The sequence below is a fragment of the Neomonachus schauinslandi genome, chromosome 4, assembly GCF_002201575.2.
Source record: "Neomonachus schauinslandi chromosome 4, ASM220157v2, whole genome shotgun sequence".
Classification (NCBI taxonomy): domain Eukaryota; kingdom Metazoa; phylum Chordata; class Mammalia; order Carnivora; family Phocidae; genus Neomonachus; species Neomonachus schauinslandi.
Window position 1 is genome coordinate 35133418 of NC_058406.1, and position 25281 is coordinate 35158698.

The following is a 25281-nucleotide window of genomic DNA, read 5'->3' on the forward strand; positions in this document are numbered from 1 at the left end:
AGTCAGATCTACTCCTCACTCTCATCCCACCCTTCCTCTAGAGAGGCTGGATTGGTATGTTGTAGCTGACCAATTGATTGTACCGAGCACAGGTTGGCATCTGCTTCCTGTGGCCATGGGAGAGACCCTGAGAGCCGTGGATCACAGTGTTCAGGATCTCTGGACCATGGGGTGGCAGCAGTGGGGGAGGAGAGGACTGAAGGGGTTTTTTAAAAGTTTTGCAGTACTTTTAAAAACATTCAGCACATTTGTGAAGCGTTCCCAATTCTATCTTCAGAGGAAACCAGAGGAAGAGAGTCCCCGAAAAGATGATGCAAAGAAAGCGAAACAAGAGCTAGAGGTGAATGGAGGCAGTGGGGATGCCGTCTCCAGTGGAAATGAAGTTTCAGAAAACATGGAGGAGGAGGTGGGCAGTTAAGAGGGCTTGGACTCTTGCCTTATTTCCCCTTGTTCTCAGGGCCTGGGGAAACTAGTCCTCCTAAGTGCATGTTCCTCACCTTGAGCCTGTTTGGATTACTTGAATGCAACCCTCATAGAAACAGTGTGCAGGAAACTGGTTATGGAATGTAGGATGTCTCATTGACAAATGGAAACTATATACACAGCACAAGTCCCACTCTAATGAATGTAGGAGAAGGCACTTAATTGGCAAGACCATTGAGTTATTTCTGCTTGCTCCCTTTCCAAGTACCGTATGAACATTGGCTCCGTCAGCCCTATTGGAGAGACTTTAGGAAATGGCCTTACTAATTGTCCTGTTAGTAGTGTAGGGAGCAAAGCAGGCTTTAGGAGACCTGTTCACTTTCTCTAATGCCTACTCAGTTGTGTAAGATAGAACGGCTTAAACTAGGGTCATTTATGCCCAGGCTCCCTATTTATCTTCCAGGCTGAGAATCAGGCTGAAAGCCGGGCAGCAGTGGAGGGGACAATGGAGGCCGGAGCCACAGTTGAAAGCACTGCATGTTAAGAGAGGGCGCAGAGCCTTCCTCCTGAGGGAAAGTGTTTTTGTATATAATGTATTTTTTCACTTTGGGGGGGCTTCTTTTTGTATAACTTCAATAAAGATTGTAAGCAAAGGTTGAGGCTTTGATGATTTTTTTTTTCTTAAATACTGGCTGACTCTGTGCCTTGGAGCACTCTGGGTATGATATAGTTGTCAAAGGTACTCATTCCCCCTGCCCCTTTCTGTACTGATCTCTGTTGGAAGTTCCCATCCAAGTTCCTGTCTGTCTAATGTGGAGGCGATCAAATCAAGCATAGCCAGGCCCTTTGTTTTCTAATGGTGCTATATTTTTTCCACTTTAAATACAAACCTTCAGTGGTGCTGTCCCCTTGATGGGGGCTACAAAAACAAGACTTGGTGAAGATCTTGCTCTTTGGTGCTGATACTGTTACCCACCTAGTCTCCAGTTAGGGGTCAATAATTCTGTCCTGGAAAAAGAACTGAAGAAAACTTGTGAGGGAGGGGTGGGGGGAAGTGATCCTTGAGGAAAACTGGTTTGCTAACTGTAGAGAATTGAGCTTTCTGGTTTGAAAGTGGCTTGAGAGATAGACTGGACACTTGGGATGTGGTTGGAGGAATTTGTGGGGAGGCTGGCTGGTGGAGTTTTGTTTTCTGTACAGAAAGGCTGGAATAGATCTTATAACTTGAATCCAAATTGTTACCCATCTGCAGTTTTGACTTGTCAAATAAAGATGCTAAAAAATGCTCCTGGTCTGGACTTGTGTTTAAAGATCTTCCAGGGTGCCTGGGTGGCTCAGTTGGTTAAGTGACTGCCTTCAGCTCAGGTCATGATCCTGGAGTCCCAGGATCGAGTCCCACATTGGGCTCCCTGCTTGGTGGGGAGTCTGCTTCTCCCTGATCCTCTCTCCCCTCTCATGTTCTCTCTCTTTCTCAAATAAAATCTTCCAGTGGGATCCCGAACTACCTGAAGCATTTCAGTGTGGGATGTGGGGTTGAAAGGTAGAAACTGGCCCACCAGCCCAGTCAAAGGGTGCTCAGGATACTGACACTAAAGCCATCCCACTGGGACCTCACTGATGTCCAGGGTGCAAGGCTAGTAGGAGACCCTCCCTGCCTGAGCTGCCTCAGCCCTGACCCTTAGTTTAAGAACCTGTTAAACACCAGTTACTATTTCGATCTGAATTCCAAACCATGCCTGCCCTACATTACCTAAAGGGAGTTAGTAATTCTGACCACCCATAGGGTTACTTTGCTGCACTAGATAGACAGTAGGTCAGAACCTGCCATTTGAATACTGAATGTCAAACAGTTTTCCAGTTTATATGAAGAGAAAATGGAATTTTTCTGGGCTGGTTATGGTAACTCATGGCTGTAGAATCTTTTGGCTTTGAACTTCTTGAAGATGCCCTTGTATTGCATGTTCCAAGTCCTGAGGATTTTAGGCCTTTGACCTTTGGTTGGCACTGGGTTCTGGGGCTAGGCCCAATATCACATTTCAGCCAGATTTACATGTGACCCCCTCTAAGTGTGTAAGGTATGGGAGCTCCTAGTTCATGGGGACCTTTATAGCCAGGAAGGCTTCCCGGAGGATGTCCTGAACGAAGTGTGGCAACAAGATGGGCTTTAGCGCAAAAAAAAAAAAAAAAAAAAAGTTTATGAAGTTCCTTTAACAAATTAGAGTGCCCCCTGCTTATCTTTCAAAGAATTTATATTCCAGGCAATATTGAAAATACCTGACATCCATTTAATCCTCACATCCATTTTACAAGAGGAAAACTGATAAAGGCCAAGTATTTGTGGAAGGTGGTAAAGCTGTGGTTGGACCTCCTATTTTGAGCTTGTATCTGCTATTTACTTCTAGACCCTCTGAGAATGTGTAGTAGTAGAGCTGCAGGTCTGGCAACAAGCCTCATCTAAGTACTAGTTCTGAGCCTGTTAAGCTACTCATGCCCACATTCTCCTAGACTCTGAAAGCCAGAGGGTGTGGGTCAAAGCTGTGATGAGGGCCCAAACCATCTATCCTTGACTCTGCTGCTGAGGGGGCTCTTCTGCAGGAGGAGGAGGGTCAACAAAGCCAGCTTTTGGGGCAAGGGAGCTTGCTTCCAGTGAAGGTGAGCTGGACATCTGTGGAACAGAAGTGTATCTTTAGCAAGAGGTTTATATCTTGACTACCTAATGTAAACCAAGTTAAGTTACTGTGCAGCTCTGATTTCCTTATCTGTTTACATAATCTACCTAGTAACGATGTATGATAAAGGAGTTAATTCACAGAAACGACTTGGAACACGGGGGTCAACAAATGCTGGCAATTAACCACACCAATCACACCTGCAGTATCCCTAGCTTTAGGTGGTCCCTCACCGGAGGTGGGTACTGGTACTCCTGGGCACTTGCTGGGTTGATATCGGCCAGTGTCTGGACACCTTCATCTCTTGCGTTAACCAGTCGCAGAAAGAGCTCAACCTCACCTACCTGGAGAGAGAGGAAATGGTACTGCATCTGTACCTGGAGGGGAGGAGATCCAGTCCCTGTCCACACTCACCTGGGGAATCCCATTCAGCTGTCTAAGGGTAAGGCTGGGGTCCAGAGGAAGGGCCCGAAGTGGAAGACGCCAACGGCCACTTCGCACCCTTTGATCCCGGTCAAATAGCACCAGTGAGGCCCAAGCCTTCGGCTGTGGTTCCCTAGCCCATGCCAGCCCCTGCCAGGCCTGTAGCTCACAGACCAGGGCTACCGATGGTGAAGGTGGCAGCCTAGAACAACCGAAACAATGTCAGAAGCCAGAACTGTTCTTCCCTGGACAGCTCTCAGAGCCAGTGGCCCCGTATACAGATGGGAAAACTCAGCAGAATGAGGGAAAAGCCTCAATTGTGACAAAAGGCATCCAAGTCAATCTCCACCTACTGACCTGGGTACGGGCTGTCTGCTGGCAAGGATGGCACAGTTGCCCATGGGCCCAGGAGCTGGAGGTGAGGGCAAGCAAAGGGCTGGGGGCAATGCTGTGACCCCTCCTGTGTCCTGTCCATCTCGTGTCAGGCCAGTCATGAGTTGCACCCAAAGCCAAGAAGCCTCAAGGCCCCGAAGAAAGTCATAGAAAATGACCAGCCCAGCCCTGAAGAACACAGGTCTCAGCTGGCACCTATACAATCCGCCCCCCCCCCCCAATCCCTTCCCCTCACCCTGTCAGTTCCCCAACCCTAGCTCTTCCTGGTGCGTCTCTCTTTAATCAGAAGGGAGGACCAAGTCACAGGGGGAGCAGGCCTCACCCAGGGTCATAGGGTGCAGGGCCCAGAACGTCAGGAGCCGGCAGGAGGAAGTATGGATCCAGGCCAGGGTTCCTGGTCAGGGTGCCAGGAACCTGCAGCTGTGGGTGGGGGAAGAGTGGACTCCTGCCGAGAGCCTCCTCGGTGCCCATGCTTCCCCAACTACACAAAACAGAGCTGCCCTGGCCCCAACCCCTGGGTCCTCACGGCCTTTTCTGTGCCACTCAATAGGATGCCTGTGGAGTGCGGATGCGGCGGCAGCGGGGGAGCCACCGGCGGTGGGAGGCGCGGGGGATCTTCGCTCCTCCCCAGGCATCGGGGGGGATTCACCACGGGTCGAGGCTCGCTAGGCCCTGAGAGCAGAGTTAAGAGTAGGGCATCTCTGAGCAGGACGCAGCAAGTAACTGGGCCAAGATACCCTTTCCCGGAGAGCCGAACCCACACGCACGGACACCTGGAGATGCGCGAGGGCAGGAACGGACAGGGCCACAAACACGCGCCTCATTCCCCACGCACGGTCCCTCTAACCCCTTCCTTGAGCTCAGCCTGCTGGGGAGAGCTAAGTGGTGTGGAACGAGGGTGCTCGCTGACCCCAGGACGCAGGGCCTGCGCCCCTCTGCATCTGCAAGGCCAGGATTTCTGCCTCCAGGCGCCGGTTTTCGGCTTCCACCACTAGAAGCTCCCCCAGTGCGACACCTGCCCGTCTTCCTGCGATGAAAAAGTCCGACCCGTCACCTCTGGCCTCTGGTAACCAGCTGGTGCAATCCTGAGCAGCTCTCCAGCTTTAGGTCTCTCTGGACAAGGCTGGACTTGTAACATTCTAGCCATTGCCACAAAGACCACCCAGGTTTCCCACCTTCAGGTGGTCCCGATTGCCAAAGACGCCCCCCTCAACCGCCCTTTTCTCCTCCCAGAATTAAGACCACCGCCTCCGAGAGACTGTCCTGTTCACCTCTGTGGGTCCGCAGCCTCCGCAGCTCCAGCGCTGATGCCTCCACCTGCAACTGACATATCTGGCCCAGAACGCCAGGGTTCCGGCCCCCGCCTCGAACGTAGGCGTCACGCAGGGCCCTAGGGAAGGAGCAGGGCACAAGAAGGCAGCAGCGTCTTTTCAGGACTGATCAGCGCTTCGCCCATGCCGCCCCGGGCCCCGGACCTCACCCGATCTCGGCAGCCAGAGTCCCTGGGTTGGCCTGTAGCACCAGACAACAGAGTTCCGCCTCTCGCAAGGCGTTGAGCCGGGTCCTGGGGCCGGGGGCCAGCCGCGCGGAGATGTTGCGGATCCAGAGGCCCGGCCTCCGGAAGCCCCGCCCCTTCCCGACCGAACACTTGCGGCCTTCCAGCTGCGTGGGCGCCTTCGCCTCCCGGGCCCCGCCCTCCGGAGGCTCCCGCCGCGGCTCCGCCCCCAGACCGGGCCCCACCCTCGGCCCCGCTCTGCCGCGCTCCGAATCCCTCGGGTCTCACCAGGATTCCGGCTGTAGCTGCTGAACGTGTGTCCCTAGCACTTCTAGAGCTCCCCGCGTTCGCCCGGCTTCTGCCCGGAGTTCTCGAAGCTCCCGCTCCAGACCGGAAAGGCGGGATATTCCGCCCCGGGTCTGGGCCAAACCGTGGAGGCGTTGGCTCAGTTCTGAGGCGTTAAGGGACCGAGTCGCAATGAGTCCGACAAACTCAAAGCCAAGGGGAGAGGGGCGGGGAGGGCCCGTAACCGCCCCCCCCCCCCCCCCGCCCCTTTCCCCCCCCCCTCGCTGCGTCGCTCCAGGGCCCGGCTCTGTGACTCCGTCTCCGCCACCCGCTTTGCGTGAGTCCCCTGCAGCGCTCGCAGCCGCTCGCCAGGGCTTCCAGCAACTTCGGGGGTGGGGCCCTGAGTCTGCACCTCAGTTTGGCTCCGGGGCCCTTCTAATCCTCTGGAGACCTTTGTTATCCAGGGTCGCATTTCCTGTAGGTACAGCCGCAGCCGTTGTACCTGGAGATAGCGGACTCCGTGATCGCTGACCCATGATCCGCGTGACCTGGAGGCCTAGGGAGGTTGCTAAATTTCGAGCCGGTGGGGAAAGCCCGGGGTACCTCTTCTGTTAGCTTCTTAAGAGCCAATTTGCTGGCTTCCTGGTCTGGGAGGCCCTGGTGTTCTTGTGGCACCACCTGGCGACAGGGTGTGGGGATGAAATATCCTGAGGGTCAGAGTTGCTTAAATACCCACCCATGTGGCCACAGAGACGGCCCTTTTGAGAGGTGGGCTCCAGGTGTTACCTCTCGGGTCAGACGGCCAATGCAGAAGCGCTGAGTGTGGGTGGCCAACAGCGGCCAGGAGCGGAAAACCATGTCACAGGACCCACAGGACAGGAGCCCTGGCTCTCCAGAGTAGGAGGCCATGGGAGGGGACCCCTTTCCTGACATGCCAGCCAAGACCTGCAAGAGACAGGACAGAGAGCAAGGGAAAGGGAGAGGAGGATGAAACAAAGCCAGAGGCAGAGAGGAAAGGCCAGGTTTACTGAGTTTACAAGATTATGTTTGGGGAGGAGACTTAGCTCCCTGGGCAGCAACTACAGGTGTAGGCAGGTCTAGGCAGGCCTGGAGCATGGGTGGGGAAAGGCTGGTCACTTTTGGGAGGAGCCCCTGGCTTGAAAAAGTGTCATAACGTCTGCTCCACCTCAATCCATCAGCGTGGGCAAGTCCCTTTTCACACTACATCTTGGTTTCTCTGCCTATGCAAAGGGGGACAAACAGCTGCCTCCTAGACTAGGTGGGCCCCTATCGCATACTCCCCATCACTGGTCATTGAACAGTCTCTGGCAGGGAAGTATCATCTTGTTCATTCTTGTTTTGCCCAAGTTACCCAAGGTAGTGTCATTCTCCGTTCTAGGCAACACCTGGGAGAGGAAGCAGTCTGCCCTTTTGGGCTTTCTGCCAGGAATCTTCTTTCCCCTAGGCTGAAAAGCTTTCCCTTGCACTCTGCCCCTGGGGAAGCAACCACAGCTTTTGTATTACCAAGTCACACCAAGGCTAGCTGTTTTTCCGATTTCCTGTTTCTTTTTTTTGGGCGGGGTGGGGGGGGGTGTTTTGTTTGGCTAGAGAGGGAAGATAATTAGCACAGCCCAAGGAATAAAGTTCTGGGAGAACACAATGAATCTATCAGATGAGGGAATCAAATATAGAAAGGTACCCCTTAATTTGAGTCTGACCAGGAGACTTTTGTGCCGATCAGATCTCTGCCACCTCCCCAAATATATGTATCCATCAGGAGCTCTGAGTTAGCCCCACATTTCTCAACAAACTCCCTTTTCTAAACAAGACAGGGACTTACGGTAGCAACCCCCTCACCATGTAAGGCCAAGGTGTGACCAACAACAGGTTACAAGTGTTTCAAAGCATGTGATCTCAGCCAGCTTAATTCCAAGCAAGAAAAAGGGCACATTTCTAGAAATTTGTGAAAGCTAGTAAGTGGCAAAGCTCAACACCCCACAGGCAGGATATCTCTATCTCAACCGACTTCTCACTTCCATTTAATACTTTTGCAGCTTAATTCATTTTATAGTATTTCACGGATTCTAAGATGCACTTTTTTTTCCCCCCCCATATTTTAACACAAATCAGGACCGACAATTAATGGAGTATCATACCTGGCAAGTTTTCTTTTAATTTATTTATTAGAGAAAGAGAGAACACAAGCGGGGGTAGGGGCAGAGGGAGAGGGAAGAGAGAGAGAGCAGCAGACTCCCTGCTGAGCAAGGAGCCCAACTGGGGCTCGATCCCACAACCCTGAGATCACGACCTGAGCAGAAATTCAAGAGTCAAAAGCTTAATGAACTGAGCCACCCAGGCACCCGGCAAGTTTTCTTATTAGTACATAATGTTTTAAAAGATATATTCAATGAAATATGATAGTTCTTACTGCTCTATCCCAACCACCATTTCTGCATGGACTGCTTATAACACCAGCAGGAGAGACTATGTAATATAGAGTGTGGCAGATAGGGTCTCTGCCTTCCTAGCCTTACAGAATCTAGCAAATGTCATGCTGCTCTCTCTGCCTCTAGCCTCTATCCCTTTTGGAGACACTACAAGTTGGTTATCTTTCTAACATGCAATCAGGGCTGTTACCCTGTTGGTTGTCTCCCATTAATGATCCTGGACCTCTATGTCCACCAGGAACCGCGTACTTACTGTAGGGATGGCCAAAGAGTGTCAGTGTCAGTGTGTGCTTACTTTAACTTCTACTTGTCCATCAGATTTTGGCCCAAAAGGCTTCATTTTTAATGTAATTGTTTATTCTCCTCCCTACTGGGCTGGGCATTCCCTACACCCCCAGAACCTTGCAAAATGCCTGGCTGTACAGGGAGAGCTGGGGAAGTGTATGCTGAATGAAAAAGTGTGCCTCCTCCACTGGTCACCACTGGTCAACCTCCATGGGTCACAGCACTGGCTCAAACCCTTTCCCATGTTCCTGTTTAGCAGGAAAACTGAGGCACAGAACCTTCCTTAAAACATGCACACTGGTAAATACCCAGGCAAGTGAAAATCAGTTTCAGGAAGGAAACTTGGGTTTCTGATTTTATTACTGATAATTTACTGCACAAGTTTTTCTGCATCAAAAAAGTATCTGCTAAAAGGAGAAACAGCTGTGTCTAATTCAGATTTCCCTGACTTCTAAAAGTATTTCCCTCAAAGAATCCACTCATCTAGTTTTAAAGGAAATATACTTCTTACACAAGACGATCGAAACTGATGCAAAATATTTATTCCAAGTTAGTTATTTTATGCAGTAGTTTTCCCCCTCAACAGACTTGTGATAACCACATCTTTTAAATCTGTAAATAATGTTATCAAAATAATCTTAATCTTTGAAATCTCACAAAAATTTATATTTTACAATCCACCCTGAATATCAAGGCTGCAAGAATAACACATTTCCTATATCCAAATATTTTACAGCTGTACCCAAAAAAAAGGAAAAAAAAAAAAGAAAGAAAAAAAAGAAAACCATGTATGCTTGGTTATGGGCTAACGTTACCCGAGCAGCCAAAAATAAAATAAAATATCCAAATTATTAGCATTAATTTAATACAATTATAACTTCAATAGTCACTTTGTCATTGACAATGATTGCTTGAGCACGGGGGTGAGCGCCCCAAGGGCTGGCAGCAGAAGCTGTGCTGCTGAGCAGCCTCCCCTCTCTGCACGGGCAGCTCCCACCCGTGTGTCGCCCCCTAGATACTGTGTCTGTGTGTGTGTGTATTTAAAAAATCTTTCCCATCACACAAACTTCTCTCTATTAAGCAGATAACAGGGAGGAACAACAACAACAAAAGCTAAACAAGCCAACTGCTCTCTCTTTGGGATATGATTATTTTCCCTTGTGCATGAAGGATTCAACAACAGAAGAAAAGGAAAAGAACGATTTCTTTTGTAGACTCCCTAAACACACAAGCTGAGTTTACTGGGTCAGATCTGTGAGCATTTATACGCCTACTTCCAGGCATCGTCATCTGATGTTTCACTGCTACTGGTTTCCGTGTCTGAGTCCTCAAACTCCGCTTTACAAGTGCTTCTCCAAGGGGAGAACAGGCTGGAACCGCGGCTCTGCAAAAAGCCGTTCTTCCCAAAGCCATTTCTTCTCAGCTATGGTTAGCAGGAAGAGAAAAAAGAAAACCATCAAAGACTACTGGCAGTGGGACCTGGAAAAGGCAGGTATTCAATTCTAGGCAGAATGTAGAGGGGGCCCTTCTAAGAGATCCAAGATTTCTTACAGCTGTGCTTTTTAAACTTTAATGTGCAAATCAATCATCTATGGATCTTTTTTAAAAATGCAAATTCTGATTCAGTAGGCAGGGTTTCAGATTCTCTATTTCTACAAGTTCTCAGGTGATGACAACGATTGAGAGAATAGTTCTGCGTAGCAGAGTCTTTATGTCAGCTGTAATTTCTCTTTATAGGACTTAATACGATTATTATTTGTGCTTTAAATATAAATACCATAAATAAAAATAAGTGTTAAGTAAAATGTAAATATAAATACCACCAGAATATAAGCTCCATGAAGTCTGTAGACTCCATTTACCTTGTTCATTGCTATAAATCTCAGGATCTGGCAGTGTTTCACTCAGAGGAAGCATCGAACTATTTGTTGGATAAATTCAGAGGTAGTTTCTTGGCTCCAGCCAGAATACCAGAGAGAAACCACAGGGCTGGAGCGGTGGGCAGGGGAAATAAGCCTGCTTCCCTAGAGACCCAGGGCTCAGCCCATAACCCTGGAACACAGCCTTGTGGTTCTGATAAGGGAGTAGAGCTGCCAGGATGAAAGAACATACTACTTTCTGGAATCTGCTAACTACTGACCCAGTTTTTGTATCCACTACTGGAGATCCCTGTTGCCTAGGCACTGATTCACTCTTCTGTATTTCTACTATGGCAACTTACTTTTTATTTTCTTTTCCAAGGTCCCTTCTCTCACATGAAACTGAGGCTCTCTAACGGCAATGGCTGCCCTGTTCCTTTCTCTCCTAGTCATTAACAGATCTCCAGGGAAGGTTTATGACATACCTGCTCTGTCTTCATGTGGAACTCTCTGAGCTCATCCTCTGTGAGGGGGAGGCAATTCTCATCATTTTCAGGATATTCCTGCCATCCCATTGCTTTCAATAACCTGGTAGAGGGAGGTCAGGCAAAGAAAATATGACATCTTTAAGCATAAGTGGGAAGCCCACAACTTTCCAGAGAAAACTTACTCGCCCAGGGGCAACAGTACCCCACTTGGGATTTTTCTTTTCTCCCCAGTGGGATAAGTCTTTTTTTTTTTTAATTAAATTTATTTATTTGAGAGAGAAAGAGAATGCATGCACACGTAAGCGGGAGGAGAGGAGGGAGAGAATCCTCAGGCAGACACCCTGCTGAGCATGGAGCCCGACACGGGCCCAATTCCAGGACCCCCAGGTGCCCCTCCCCAGTGGGATAAGCTTTAATTATGGCTACTTAGGTGTTTGAATTAAATGAGGGATCTCCACTCAGTTCCAGAGTATAAGAGCTACAGAGAGGAGACAGAAGCAGCAGAAAATAAGACTGCATAAGGGCCAAAATGTAAAGGCCCTCTCTGACAGACAAAACAGAGGAAGGAATCTCACTTAAAAAAAAAAAAAAAATTTATTCATTTGACAGAGAGAAAGCACAAGCAAGGGGCGCTGCAGGCAGAGGGAGAGGGAGAAGCAGGCTTCCCGCGGAGCAGGGAGCCCGATGCGGGGCTCAATCCCAGGACCCTGAGATCATGACCTGAGCCGAAGGCAGACGCTTAACTGACTGAGCCACCCAGGAGCCCTGAAATCTCACTTTTGGGGTGCCTGGGTGGCTTAGTCGGTTGGGTGGCCGACTCTTGATTTTGGCTCAGGTCATGATCTCAGGGTCGTGCGCATGACGGGGCTCCACGCTCAGTGGGGAGTCTGCTTGAGATTCTCTCCCTCTCCCTCTGCTCCTCCTCCCACTCTAAGAAATAAATCTTAAAAAAAAAAAAAAATCTCACTTTTGTCTCTCGTAAGCAATTCAGCACATTTCCACATGTACCTAAGTTTTCCTTCAATTTCATGGCACCGTGGTCTCCTTCATACTCTTGTGATCTTACTGACTTCTAAAGTTCTTCAGGACAGGAACTTCCTTTTAGGAAGGTACTGCCACACACGGCAGGCCCCATCTGCCATCCAGGTGCCCCAAACAGCTGGCTGCTCTATGTTCAAGGCCCTCATTTAAAGAACAAGCTCCATCCGTGGGGAGGCATGGCCTCCCAAGGCCTTTTAAAAGGGTCTTATAAAGGCTCACTTGGGCTAGGAGGGTCCAAGGGCCAGCACAACGGTCCTAGAAAATAGGTTCCCTTCTCCAAATGGAGTTATAAACCTAGTCTGAAAGTAAACTCACGAAAGCCTTGCAGAGGAAAGTTGTGAAAAAGCTGGCAAATCTGTAAAGGAATGCCCAGTGGGCAATAGGCCAAGCTGGGGCATAAAGAGAGAACAAGTTATGGCCCATGAACACTTCTCTCTGTAGGCCAGACGCCATCTGGGGTGTCTTAAGGATGTTCAAGCTCCTTACAGGCCATACACAGCATGCCCTGTGATCTGATCTGCACTCACCTGTGCTCTGCTTCCAGGGAGTGTGAAAGGACCTCCCCTTCCTCCTCTATAGGGAGACTAAGGCCGTTCTGATGACAGCCCTCCTCTCCGTTTTCCTTTGGTTCAGGGGTGCTGTTGTCCTCCAACTGAAAGAAGGGAAGGACACACTTGGTTCGATGACCCTTTGTGGCAAGATACACAATCTACAAGATTAAGGAGTCAGAACCAAGGAAACGTGCTCTCCAGAAAACAACTTCAGCCCACAGGTTTTCCCCATTTAAAAATGAGGACTTGTTCACCTTACTAAGATTTCTCAAGTATACCAACTGGTCAGGATCTTAACTTTAGGTTATGTCAATGGTGGGAGACGCTACTAGATACTGATGCAGCATCAATGCTCTAGCCTTCCTTAACAATTTGGACTAAAAAACTATTGTGCTCAGCCTTTAAAAAGTTCACCTTTCTAGAGTCCCTTGCAGCTAGGAGTTGCTATTTGATAGTTGGCCAATGTTGTACTCCTGGAAATTGCAGGGTGTGGCTTTTAAGAAAGCATTTTTAAAAGGGACATTATCGCCTTTCAGGTTTTTTGGCTCCCTGTCCTTTCCCTAACCAGAATACGGATGGGAAGTATAGAGGTCAGTAACTACCCTAGTCCAAGGTGACCAAATGTTGTTAAGTTTCCTGATAATCCCAATGAGCTTACCTGCTTAGCCTGCAACCTCTAACCTTCCTGTTGTAGGATACAAAAAAAAAACCCTCTTTGTTTTATGGTTCTATTTGTCAGATTTTCTTATACTGCAATTAAATGTAATCCTAACTGATGAAAGCTTCTATAATTTACCAATTTTTTACAGCACTGACCAATTGAAGACTTAAAAAAGACATACACAACACAGGAAAACCCGTGTTGCCCCAGAAAAGCCTTATGCTCTTACGTCCTCCAGCTTGTCACAGTCTCTGTTCTCTGAAAAGTCTCCATTCCGGTCATCCTTTAGAGTCTTCAAGAACTCACTCTTCCTGTCGGTAGTTCGGCGGGTCAGCTTGGTCAGGCGAGAGGAGCTGATCTCAATTGGAGGAGTAGTGCTGGACGGACTCTGGGCAAATACCACAAATAGGTTGCTCCTGACAGCAAATGCAAGAACTGGGATTCTCTGGGTCACTTCTACATGGTACTGATTTCCAGAATCTGGTAGCCTAATTATCACTCTTTTACCTAAAATAAACTATCCTTTTCATTTAAATAAACAGACTTCAGCTTTGCAGGTTTTTTTTTTTTTTTTTTTAAAGATTTTATTTATTTGAGAGAGAGAGAGAATGAGCAGGGAGGAGGAAGAGAGAGGGAGAAACAGGCTCCCCGATGAGCAGGGGGCCCAACTGGGGCTTGATCCCAGGACCCTGGCATCACGACCTAAGCTGAAGGCAGAGGCTCAACCAACTAAGCCACCCAGGCAACCCACAGCTTTCCAGGGTTTTTGCAGTTAAGACTGTATGGCTTATACAGCACCTCTTTGATCCTTTATGCCAGTTTAACACAGGCTGACCCCAGTCTACTACAGAGCAACTACTCCACTCTGCCATTGCCCATCTGCGGATGCAAATGGGAATCACCAGTAAAGAAATGACTCTGAGCAGGCACCTGGGTGGGTCAGTTGTTAAGCATCTGCCTCAGGTCATGATCCCAGGGTCCTGGGATTGAGTCCCACATTGGGCTCCCTGCTCGGCGGGGCCTGCTTCTCCCTCTCCCACTCCCCCTGCTTGAGTTCCTGCTCTAGCTATCTCTCTCTGTCAAATAAATAAATAAAATCTTAAAAAAAAAAAAAAGACTCTAAACACAGCTACAAAGGAAATGTAATTAGAGCTTTACATGTCACACCATGTATCTTAGTATAAGTAAATGGGAAATAGCAATTCTAGAAAAGGCTGCTTGGTGTTATCTTCACTCACCTCTTTAGGAGAGCTTAAAACTGCGCCACCAGCCAGTACTACTGGTTTGGTAACAGAGATTGGACTGGTAAAAGCAGATTCCCGGCTAGAGGAAAGGGATCCTGATTTGTGTTCCATTCTGTTAGCTTTCCATGCACTGGGCTACATGGGAAGAAAAAACAAATCAGTCAGAACAAGTATGGAGACAGAAGCTCAACCTGGAAGATCACATAAAGCAAAGAATAAAATGTTATGTGGGAACATGAGTTCCTAGAGCTTACCCATCTTAACATGTTTGGGAGGTATCCAACCTCTTTCTAAGGTTAGGCACTTGGAAGGAAAAAAGCAGATGGAAACCAGAAGTACCATGAGATATTAATAGGTATTCTCAAAAAAGAGAGCTCTAGTTTAGTAAGTGTGGGAGATGCTGAGATGAATAAACTTCAACAGGTTTCTTTACTATGCTATTTCCCAAAGCATTTAACTATACATGTGAATTTGAGAGGTAGCATTTCCCAAACTTACTGGACCCTAAAGTGTTCCCTTTTTATGGCATGTTTGTTAACCTCTGATGTAATCTTGATTCTTTAAAAAAAAAGGTTATTTTCCAAGAACTTCAATGACAGGAAGCTACTTCTAGGCCAGTGTGGGCAATGTAAATGGCTAGACAATTCTGGATGGTCCCTTCTTTGCTTGGCCTTGTGGGGTCTAGGCCCATTCTGTCACTCTGGCCCTGATCCCAATTATGATTGGGCACTGTTAGTGCAACTAAAATATTCCTTTTTTTTAAAGATTTATTTGAGAGAGAGAAAGACTGAGAGAGCAAGCACACACAGAAGTGGGAGGGGCAAAGGGAAAGGGAGAGAGAATTTCAAGCTGACTCTGCACTCAGCGTGGAGCCCGATGCAGGGCTTGATCCCATGACCCCGAGATCACAACCTGAGGAGAAACCAAGAGTTGGATGCTTAATCGACTGTGCCACCCAGGCGCACCCCACTCTTTTTGAGTCAATCACACTACCTGAGGAAAACAGGAAAGATAAAGCACATCAATGGAGTGAGGCTGAAGCAAGTATCAATTTTCCCAGAATGAAACAATCAGAACTGAGAGACTGCCAGGAAAAAGGAAGGATCTGAGTGAAAAGAATTTCTTTGTTGGTATTAAAGAATACCAATTTCCTTAAGAAGGAAATTAACGTAATTGGGTATCTATCAGATGGTTGTCATACTGTTTTCATTCTTAACCCGATCAGGTATAATTATGTCAACTTTTTACAACAAAATGACACTAAGGTTAAGAAAGTTACACAATTTGTCTGAGGTTACTCAAGTAATATGTAGTATTGTTTTTTGCAATGCCTCCAAAAAGATGCACGCAGATAAGAGAGACAACGACCCAACTGGAATGGAGATTAATTTATTTCTTGCACTGATGCAAATCTAAAGATGGCTGCTTATGTAAGGCTCATTATCAAAGATGATAGTTCCCCCCAGTAGCTTCCACAGAGTTGTAGCCGGTTATCAGATGCTTTGTCTTTCTTTTAACATTGGCACCTCAGGACACTCCAACACTTGGGTTTTTACCATAGTAGTATGGAAAGTTTACCAGACAGTGTTACATGCAACAGGATACCTAGATCTCTGCCCAACTTTATTCCAATTTAATCTTAATTTTCAGTAACTCAAACACTATGCTATATAGCTGGTTGCTCACTGGAGAAAACCTATGCCCCATGCCTTCTTTTATTAGAGGAATTCTATACATACAAATCCACCAAAGTGAACCACATATCAACCATGGGTTTTAAAAAAATGTCCTCTCCTTTCCTTCAAACTCCAAATCAATCCCAACTCTCTCCATTTCAAATCATCTTGCCTTCTCATACTGGACTGAGAAGTCAGAAGTCACTAGATCCAAACTTTCCCCAATTCTCTCCTTTTGCACCTCAAGTTCAATAGCTTCCTAACCCCCTTTTACCATTCTGTATCTGTTCATTCTCTTTCCTTTCTGAATTTATCAATTATTTCTTCCTTTCTTCTAATAAATTCTTCCCCTTTATCTACAAACATGCTAAGCCACCTTACTGAAGCTAGGGGAAAAAACCCAAACATTTATTTTCCTTTATACCATCATCCTCTTATTGCCAAACTTTTCTGTGTAAGTCAGTATCTGCTGTCTTATACTTGCTCATTATTACTTACTATCAATTCTCTGCAATACTCATCTCTATCCCTATTTTCAATAAATAACCAAAAATCTTGTCACATTATATTCCAACGCCAGCTCTTAATTTAAAAAAAAAAAAATCTGGGGCACCTGGGTGGCTCAGTCAGTTGAGCATCTGCCTTCGGCTCAGGTCATGATCCCAGGGTCCTGGGATTGAGTCCAGCATTGGGCTCCCTGCTCAGCAGGGAGTCTGCTTTTCCCTTTGACCCTCCCCCTTCTCATGTTCTCTTTCTCTCTGAAATAAATAAAATCTTAAAAAAAAAATCTGTTTTTGGAGAATGAGAGATTGCTATTACGCATCTTTTCGAACTTGCCCTCTTTTCCTTTCTGGATTTCCTTCAGTGGATGCAGGCATTCTTCAGAGCTCTAGCCTCAGTGTTCTGTTATAATCTATCTGTTTCTCCATTAATGTCATCAGAAAAACCAATTATTTTGTAACTGCTTAATCATTTAAATTGTTGAAACCATGTAGAAAATATGTAAAACTGTATCTCTACCCCTAACCTGAGTTTTTATAAAGACCTCCATGAATGGGAGTGCCTGGGTGGCTCAGTTGGTTAAACGTCTGCCTTTGGCTCAGGTCATGTTCCCAGGGTCCTGGGTCCCTGCTGCTTAGTGAGGAGCCTGCTTCTCTCTCCCTCTCTGCTGTTCCCCCCTGCTTGTGCTCTCTCACTCTCACCGCTCTTAAATAAAATCTTAAAAAAAAAAAAGAGAGAGAGAGACACCTCCTTGACTAGACTGGCTTAACTAATACTTCCCCCCACCAATTCCCAATTACCAGCCATACTTAATCATTTGTCTTTTCCCAAACATGACATGTTTTTCCCGCCTTCCTTTTTTTTTTTTTTTTAAAGATTTTATTTATTTATTTGACAGAGAGAGACACAGTGAGAGAGGGAACACAAGCAGGAGGAGTGGGAGAGGGAGAAGCAGGCTTCCTCACTGAGCAGGGAGCCCGATGTGGGGCTCGATCCCAGGACCCTGGGATCATGACCTGAGCCGAAGGCAGACGCTTAATGACTGAGCCACCCAGGCGCCCCCATTTTTTTTTTTTTTTTGTAACAATGGTTCCTCTGCCTGGAAAGCCCCATCTACTTGCTCCCTAACAAACTCCTACTCGTTTTTTTTTGCTTGTTTTTTTTAAAGATTTTATTTATTTATTTGAGACAGAGAGAATGAGAGAGAGCACATGAGAGGGGGGAGGGTCAGAGGCAGAAGCAGGCTCCCTGCCGAGCAGGGAGCCCGATGCGGGACTCGATCCAGGGACTCCAGGATCATGACCTGAGCCAAAGGCAGTCGCTTAACCAACTGAGCCACCCAGGCGCCCCTGTTTGTTTGTTTTTAAGTAATCCCTATGCCATGTGGCTTGAACTTACGACCCCAAGATCAAGAGTCACATGCACCATGGACTGAGCCAGCCAGGCGCCCTGAACTCCTACTGTTTCTATTTATTTATTTTTTAGATCTTTTCATTTACTTATTTGAGAGAGAGCGGGAGGGAGAACACATGTGGAGAAAGGGCAGAGGGAGAGGGAGCAGATTCCCCACTGAGCAGGGAGCCCGATGTGGGACTCGATCACAGGACCCTGAGATCACGACCTGAGCCAAAGGCAGACGCTCAACCGACTGAGCCACCCAGGCGCCCCTCCTGCTGTTTTTAAACTACTATTTACTGACTACTTAAGATGTGCCACTATTATATTCCAAGTACTTTTACAACTTTAATTTCATTCTTTTACCACAACTATGTGACAGATATAAATAGCTCCAATTAATTTTTATGGTAACAAGTTTAGCAAAATTAAGTAACTTGCTGAAAATCATAGTCTGACTCTAAAACCTGAATCAACTTCCTCCTTCCTTTTTAATCCTTCAGGATAGGAGGCAGTTTGATGTACCGGAAAGAGCTCTGGACTGAAGTCAGACAAACCTGGTTTAAGAGTCCTGACTCCATCACTTTATTAGTTATGCAACCTCATATTACATAATTTCCTGCGTCCTAGGATTAGAGGAGTAAATGTTATAGAATATATGTAAAAGGCCTAATGAAGGTCTTGGAACATAGGAGGATGTCAACAAATGGCCATTCTTTCCTTTTCCACTTCAAAACCCAGTTCAAATATGACCTTATACTATAAAGAGTCTGAGGACCCTCTCCATGCAAAGGAGAACATTTATTTTTTATATCTGTCCCTCTAGTAGATAACAAACTCTTTAAGATTATTGTGTACCTCTAGTGACACAGTTTTTAGATACTCACTTGTAATAACCGTTGAATGCCTAGAGAAAATGACTGGATAAATCCCAGTCATCTCACCTCTTCCTTCCTCTAATATCTCACATTTCACACATGCAGAACCACTCTCATCAACTTTTCCTGAAAACTGATCTTTCTCTCTTCTTAACTCCAGTGAATGGCTCCATAGTTATCCGTTTCCCAGAGAAGAATGTGCGGTGTCCTGTTTCCTTCCCACTGTGTGCCTTCACCACCTCCATTCTCTGCCCACTTTCATCATCCCTGTTCAGGCTTCATTACCTTCTGCAAGGACATTCATAGCCTTTACCTTAGTTTTTCTATTTTCATTCTATCCTCGACTTAGGATAGTCCTACGTAACAGAGCTAAACTAATCTTAAGCTCTGTGTCCTGACTTTTGTACCTGCCACTTCTTCACCCTCAAAAGCTTTCTTAGGTGTCTGAGGACATACTGTTTTAACTCATTTTTATATTCTCTATGGTTTAACAGAATGCTTGCAGACATTTCAAATGAAATAACACTTTAAGGAATGGAACAAAGTGTGTTGATAATAATAGCTGTAATTTATTAGCACTTACTATATGCCAGTTTTAAATACCTCATAAAATCTCATTTACACCTCACAAAAACCTTAAAAGATAGGTACTACTCTTCCATTTTATAGATGATAAAACTGAGACTTAGAACTTAAGAAATTTGTCCACGGTCGTATCACAAAAAAGGTACAAAGTGGACTCTACTCCAAAGCCCTGCTGTTAATTTCCATGCTATACTGTTTCCTAGATAGTAGTTGCTCTCTCTTTTTTTTTTTTTTTAAGATTTTATTTATTTATTTATTTGAGAGAGAGAGAGAAACAGCATGAGAGGGGAGAGGGTCAGAGGGAGAAGCAGGCTCCCCGCTGAGCCGGGAGCCCGATGTGGGACTCGATCCCAGGACTCCGGGACCATGACCTGAGCCGAAGGCTCAGTCGCTTAACCAACTGAGCCACCCAGGCGCCCAGTAGTTGCTCTCTTGACTTAAATTCACATTCCTTCCCTTCTACATCAGACAAAGAAGTATCCTAAACCCTTTCAAAGAAAATTCCCCTTGTCAATCAATTTTATTCCTGCTCATTTCTTCCTAGGTCACGATTCTTTAATGACCTCTTTCAAGTATATTAAAAGGGCTTCTTCCTACAGATTTTCTCCATCCTTTCACTTAACTTTACCACCACCTATATTCTATTTCCTTTCACTATCAAGTCTCAAAACTGCTACTACCTCCACTTCCACCCACATAATTCCAGAATCCCCTGAAATCTTGTTTCATCCCTACACTATTCTCCGAAAACCTCAACTCAAAGGTGACCTAAACCTTTCCAACTGCTAAGGTCAAAACCCTTTTTTCATTTATTTTCCTCAACTTGTCAGCAGCAATTGTTAAGTGTTGACAACCCCAGTTGCTAATTTAAACTCACCTACCCAGATTTTGTGATATTATACTATTCTTTTTGATGTCTGAATTACAGTTTCTTAGTCCTATTGACTATATCGGTATTTTCCTAATATTTATAAATTACTAAATATTCCTCCACGTTTTATTTTCTCATTCTTTACTCTTCCACTCTTTTTCCTTAGAGATCTTACCTACCCTGAAAGCTTCATTCGTTACCACTAGGATAAGGACCCCTAGTCTGGATATTTCCCTAGTGCTCCCAGTAGTAATTAAAATGATCATTCACCATCCCTCAAATATTGCCAGTGTCTTCTGGTTTCAGAATTTGTATTTAACCACCACTTCTCTTAATGATGTGCAATACTCTCCAGACTTTTTTCTGCCTATCCAAATCTGGACCATCCTCCAAAGATCAGTTCAAATGACAAGTTTTCAGCAAAATTTTCCTTGATGGTCATAATCTGAACACTAGTGTTTAATTCATTTGTTATTCTAAGTCTGTCTAGAATTTGATATTAGCATCTGTTACTATTTTATTTCACACACATCACATGAGCTTTCATGTTGTTATATCTTATTATCCCAATTAGACTTTCAGCTCATGGATAGTCATGACTAATGTTGTACTTACCTGTATTGCTCAGAACCACCAAACACAGTGCTTACACACAGAGGAAAATGAATAAATGCTCACTGGTTTTCCTCTCAATAATGAAGTAAAAAAAAACTTTTTTTTTTTTTTTTTAAAGATTTCATTTATTTGCCAGAGAGAGATAGTGAGAGCAGGAACATAAGCAGGGGGAGTGGGAGAGGGAGAAGCAGGCTTCCTGCGGAGCAGGGAGAGCGATACAGGATCCTGCGATCATGACCCAAGCCGAAGGCAGACGCTTAATGACTGAGCCACCCAGGCGCCCCACGAAGTAAATTCTAATTACTTCTGTATAGTGGCTAGAATTCATTAAAGCAATTATTATGTGCTTTTGTGAGGGTGCTAGGGACACGAATATGGAAAGGATCTGAAAGCTGCCCTTAAGGAGATTACAAATGAGGAAATAAAGAAATGTAATTAATTGTTATAGATATTGTGATAAAAGACAAGAGTGCTATTCAAAGAGAGATCTAAAGATTAATGAGATCTTAAGATATGTGTGATAGAAAAGGATTCCCAGAACGGATGACGTGAATTTGAAGGATGAATAATTTTCCAGGTAAGAGAAAGAAGGGGTAGTAAATTATAAAAGATGGATTAGGCTCAGGCTATAAAGAATTATACATGCCACTGCTAAGAAGTTCGGACACTGTATTGTAAGATCAGGGTTGGTAAGGAACACTCATGGGCCAGAGGCCTGTTTCTATATGGCCCCTGAGCTAATAATACACTTTTTACATTTTTCAAGCGTTGTAAAACAAGCAAAGAACAGAAAGAAAGGAAGAAAAGAAAAGAAAGGTAAATGTAACAAAAACCTTGTGTCATAGGTGACCAGCAAAGCCTAAAATATTTATTATCTGACTTTTTATAGAAGAAATTTATCAAACCCTGCTATAGATGGTTTGGGACTGCTGAAGTGATTGAGGAAAGGATGTCATGTAAATGTAAAACATTCACATTGTTTTAGGACGATCATTCTGGCAGTTTTGTGCAAGATGAATATAAGGAGATGAGGAAATAAAAGGGTGCATTACAATAGTACATGGGAGGTAACAAGGGCATAGGACATCATAGAGGGAATAAGTAACAGGGAATTTATAATTGTTTGGTACAGGGGAATGAGTGATGATAAGGAGGAGGAAAGATGAAGCCAATCTAGATAATCAGCCAAGTGATCAGATGGATGTTGATGCTATTAACGGAAACAGCAAATCAGAAGAAGCAAGTTTATGAGATGAAGCTAATGAGTATGAGGAAGCCTACTAAAAATCCAATTAGCAGAAGTAGAGAGTTTGGAGACAGAATAAAATACTACACATATATTAGGTACTAAATGAGTATCTGGTGAATGGTTCAATGGGAAAAAATAAATTTACTAAATTTTTTCCTGATTTATTCCCAAACCTCTGCTATGTAAGGTTCTTACACTTGATTCCAAATCATACCTTGGAAGGAGGTGGCGCAGGCTTAGGAACCAGGTTCTTATAGACACTTGGAACCATGGATGATGATTTGTTCCCATTTGCATGGTGAGATCCTGGTGAGGTGAATGCAGCGGAGAAGGCAGCAGAAGGATCTTCTTTGGAAACTTTTTTGATGACTAGCATTTTGGAGGGTTGCTTGGCACTAGGTGGGTTTTCTGTGAAATACAATAGTGAAGAGGCAAAAGAATCTCAAATATTGGTTAATACGAAGCAGTATATATGAAGTCCTCACTTTCAAAAAAGAGCTGACAGGTGACACTGAGGAACAAACATTTCTTGGTGTGCACTTAACAGTTATTCTCAAAAATAACACTATTTGGGAATTATAGGGAAAAGGCTGCATATGAAGCTGAATTCATAAATCAACCAGGAAGCCCAAAGGTGTTAGTAGTCCTTCAGGGGCATAACTTGTCTAGTATATGGTATGATCACTCAGGCACACACCAATCAAGAATATATACAAGTATGGCAGTTCCTGTCAGCATGGGAGTGGATATAGATGTGGAAATCAGGGAAAGGAGGCTATCCTGGGACCTTCTGATGAGGCAAAGTGGAGCAAAGCCTTACACTACTAACAAAGGGGAAATGGTACAACAAGCACCTTTAATCCTATAATTCAAGATCCAAAACCAGTATTTAGATATATTAAAGCCTTCCCAATAAGATGCCTAACTACTGAATTAATGTAGGGACTAGGAGAGTCTCATTTGTAAATGCCAACGATTCCAAAACTACAGATCAGGTTTTAAGAAATACACTGATTTGTCTCTTAATTTTTTTATAAGGCTAGTTATTCCCAACATGTACACATAATTGTGTGTATTTATGTTTTCACCTTGCCCTCTACACAACAAGCAACATTTATAACTGGCAAACCTGCTCCCCAACACCCTTAAACAAAAAAATCCTCAACAACTGGAACCTGGTTGAACAAAATCGTCTATAGGATGTGGTATTATACAGCCTTTCAAAGAACACTTTAGAAGACTACTAATATGAAAGAATGCTTAGAAAATACCATTACATTTGCCTACCAAATATTTAAGAGATAATTATAACACAAAAAATTCACTTTGTTATAAATGAATTAGCGATGTTAATTAAACATTACTTCTCATAAGCTTTAGATAATTCTCCCTTTGCTTAAAATCTGCTTTCAAATTCAGGGCTTTACAAGCTCTCCATTATCTGTATTATGACTCCACTACCATTACATTTCAGTGGTATTTTGGGTGGACACAGTAAGAGATCATAGGTGTTAGTTACCATGTGCAAATGAATGAGATGAGAAAAAAAGAAACAAAAAAAAAAAGAAAGAAATTTTGCTCCTCTCCTCTAAGAAAAATTTAAAGTTGTGCCTTTAAAATGGCAAATCTACCTACCCCACACTCCAGAAGGGGTCCCAATAGGTCTGCATGGTTGATTCTGTTTGCCAGCTTCTGGATTCAAAGAAGGCTAGGAAAAAATGGATATTAATGGTTGATAAAGAAAGCTAATCATTTTGGCACTTTTCACAAAGTAGTCATCACCATGGAACCTATCTGATAATTATGTATTAGCAGCACATATTTAACACTGTATTCAGAATCAACAAGTAAGCAGAAAATATTGAACTGCTAAATCAATAGATCTTATATTAATCTTAGGCTCTCTTGGGTTTCATTCCCTTTAACATAAGAGGATTAAAAAAAAATTTTTTTTTTTTTAAATAAATAGACTAAATACAAGTTCGCATCTTCCGATAGGGTATGTACACCAAGTAAGGAGGCACGGGAAACTGAATGGACAAGAATGTAGATCACTTTTCTCAGATTTAAGGACAATCTGGTCAGTGAAATGTGTCGTATGCGTAGCTTTTCTAAGACTGCTTTAGGGCAGAGGCAGACCATGTGCCAGGGACTGTGCTAGGAATACAAAGGCAATTAAGATAATTAAGAGGCCCTGTGCCCACAAGGGTCACAGTCTCACTACAAAGATACATACTTGTAGACAAATAAGCACAGTAAAAGTTATAGGGTCTACGATGAAAATTTATATTAGAGAAGAAGGAACAGTCAATTCCACTTGAAAGAGAAGTGCTATCAGAAAAGGTTTCATTAGAGGTTCGATGACTAAGAAGAATCCTTAAAGATGAATTCCAAAGCTGGAAAACGCGTGATTCCAGGAACAGAATGCTCAATGAACACCCAGACAGGAAAGCACGAAAAAGAATAGAATATTCAGAGATCTGCAAATAGTTCAGAATGATTAGTACTAGGGAAGGAGGGGAACTTTCTGTGGTCAAAGAGATGCCTAGCAAAGTAGGCAAGAGCCAGATTTTTTAGGGAGACTAAATTTTATCCTGTAGGTATTGAAGATCCATTTCTCATGCAGTAAACATAATCCATAATCATTAAGTATATAACAGTCTGGTGCAGCTTCAAGGATGTATCTGAGAGGCTTAAACATCAACTAGGAGACCATTAGAGGAGACCCAATTCCACAGTTCAGGAGAATAATGAAGGTAACAGGAATTGAGAAAGAGATGAGGGGTAGGATGGAAAAGTGTTAAGAGCAATAAACTGGACTTAACAACTAGAGGTATGGTATGACACTGGTATCCAAGCCCAAATTTTACAATATGGTAAAAGAGTAGGAAAATGGCTTTTCAGCACAATTACCCATAGAACATGAAACAAACAACAGAAAGATGCCCAGACTCCATTACGGAGCTTCTGAATCAAAATGTCTAGGGATGGGCCCCAGCAGGTATGTATTTTCTTTTTCTTTTTTCTTTTTTTTTTTTTTAAAGATTTTATTTATTTATTTGACAGAGAGAGAGGCAGCGAGAGAGGGAACACAAACAAGGGGAGTGTGAGAGGGAGAAGCAGGCTTCCCGCAGAGCGGGAAGCTCGATCCCAGGACCCTGGGATCATGACCTGAGCTGAAGGTAGACGCTTAACGACTGAGCCACCCAGGCGCCCCTATTTTTTTTATTTTTTGAAAGATTTTATT

General features: G+C 44.6%; 3 protein-coding genes across 7 annotated transcripts in view; 1 reads left to right on the forward strand and 2 right to left on the reverse strand.

Annotated features, from left to right (window-relative positions):
- Positions 1 to 1367, forward strand: part of LOC110575264 (nuclear autoantigenic sperm protein) — a 43728-nt gene extending 42361 nt beyond the window's left edge. For both annotated transcript variants that reach the window (XM_044914496.1, XM_021684264.1), the window contains 2 exons: positions 278 to 406; positions 887 to 1367. In XM_044914496.1, coding sequence (XP_044770431.1) covers positions 278 to 406; positions 887 to 967 — 210 coding nt within the window. In that variant the 3' untranslated portion in view covers positions 968 to 1367. The remainder of the gene's footprint in view (positions 1 to 277; positions 407 to 886) is intronic.
- Positions 1368 to 2924: 1557 nt separating this feature from the next.
- On the reverse strand, positions 2925 to 6597 carry CCDC17 (coiled-coil domain containing 17). The gene is given in 13 exon segments (XM_044913833.1): positions 2925 to 3004; positions 3007 to 3088; positions 3326 to 3436; positions 3507 to 3717; positions 3873 to 4076; positions 4231 to 4391; positions 4429 to 4580; positions 4819 to 4935; positions 5180 to 5298; positions 5389 to 5472; positions 5692 to 5856; positions 5970 to 6190; positions 6292 to 6597. Coding segments are annotated over 13 exon segments (2013 nt in total).
- Positions 6598 to 8767: 2170 nt separating this feature from the next.
- The window catches only part of GPBP1L1 (GC-rich promoter binding protein 1 like 1), a 54606-nt gene continuing 38092 nt past the window's right edge, over positions 8768 to 25281 (reverse strand). For 2 of the 4 annotated variants that reach the window (XM_021684266.1, XM_021684267.1), the window contains 7 exons: positions 23670 to 23742; positions 22249 to 22442; positions 14259 to 14399; positions 13250 to 13408; positions 12336 to 12460; positions 10765 to 10867; positions 8768 to 9843 (listed from right to left, as the gene is read on the reverse strand). In XM_021684266.1, coding sequence (XP_021539941.1) covers positions 9691 to 9843; positions 10765 to 10867; positions 12336 to 12460; positions 13250 to 13408; positions 14259 to 14399; positions 22249 to 22442; positions 23670 to 23742 — 948 coding nt within the window. In that variant the 3' untranslated portion in view covers positions 8768 to 9690. The remainder of the gene's footprint in view (positions 9844 to 10764; positions 10868 to 12335; positions 12461 to 13249; positions 13409 to 14258; positions 14400 to 22248; positions 22443 to 23669; positions 23743 to 25281) is intronic. The other 2 variants (XM_044914497.1, XM_021684268.1) reach the window with 2 other exon arrangements.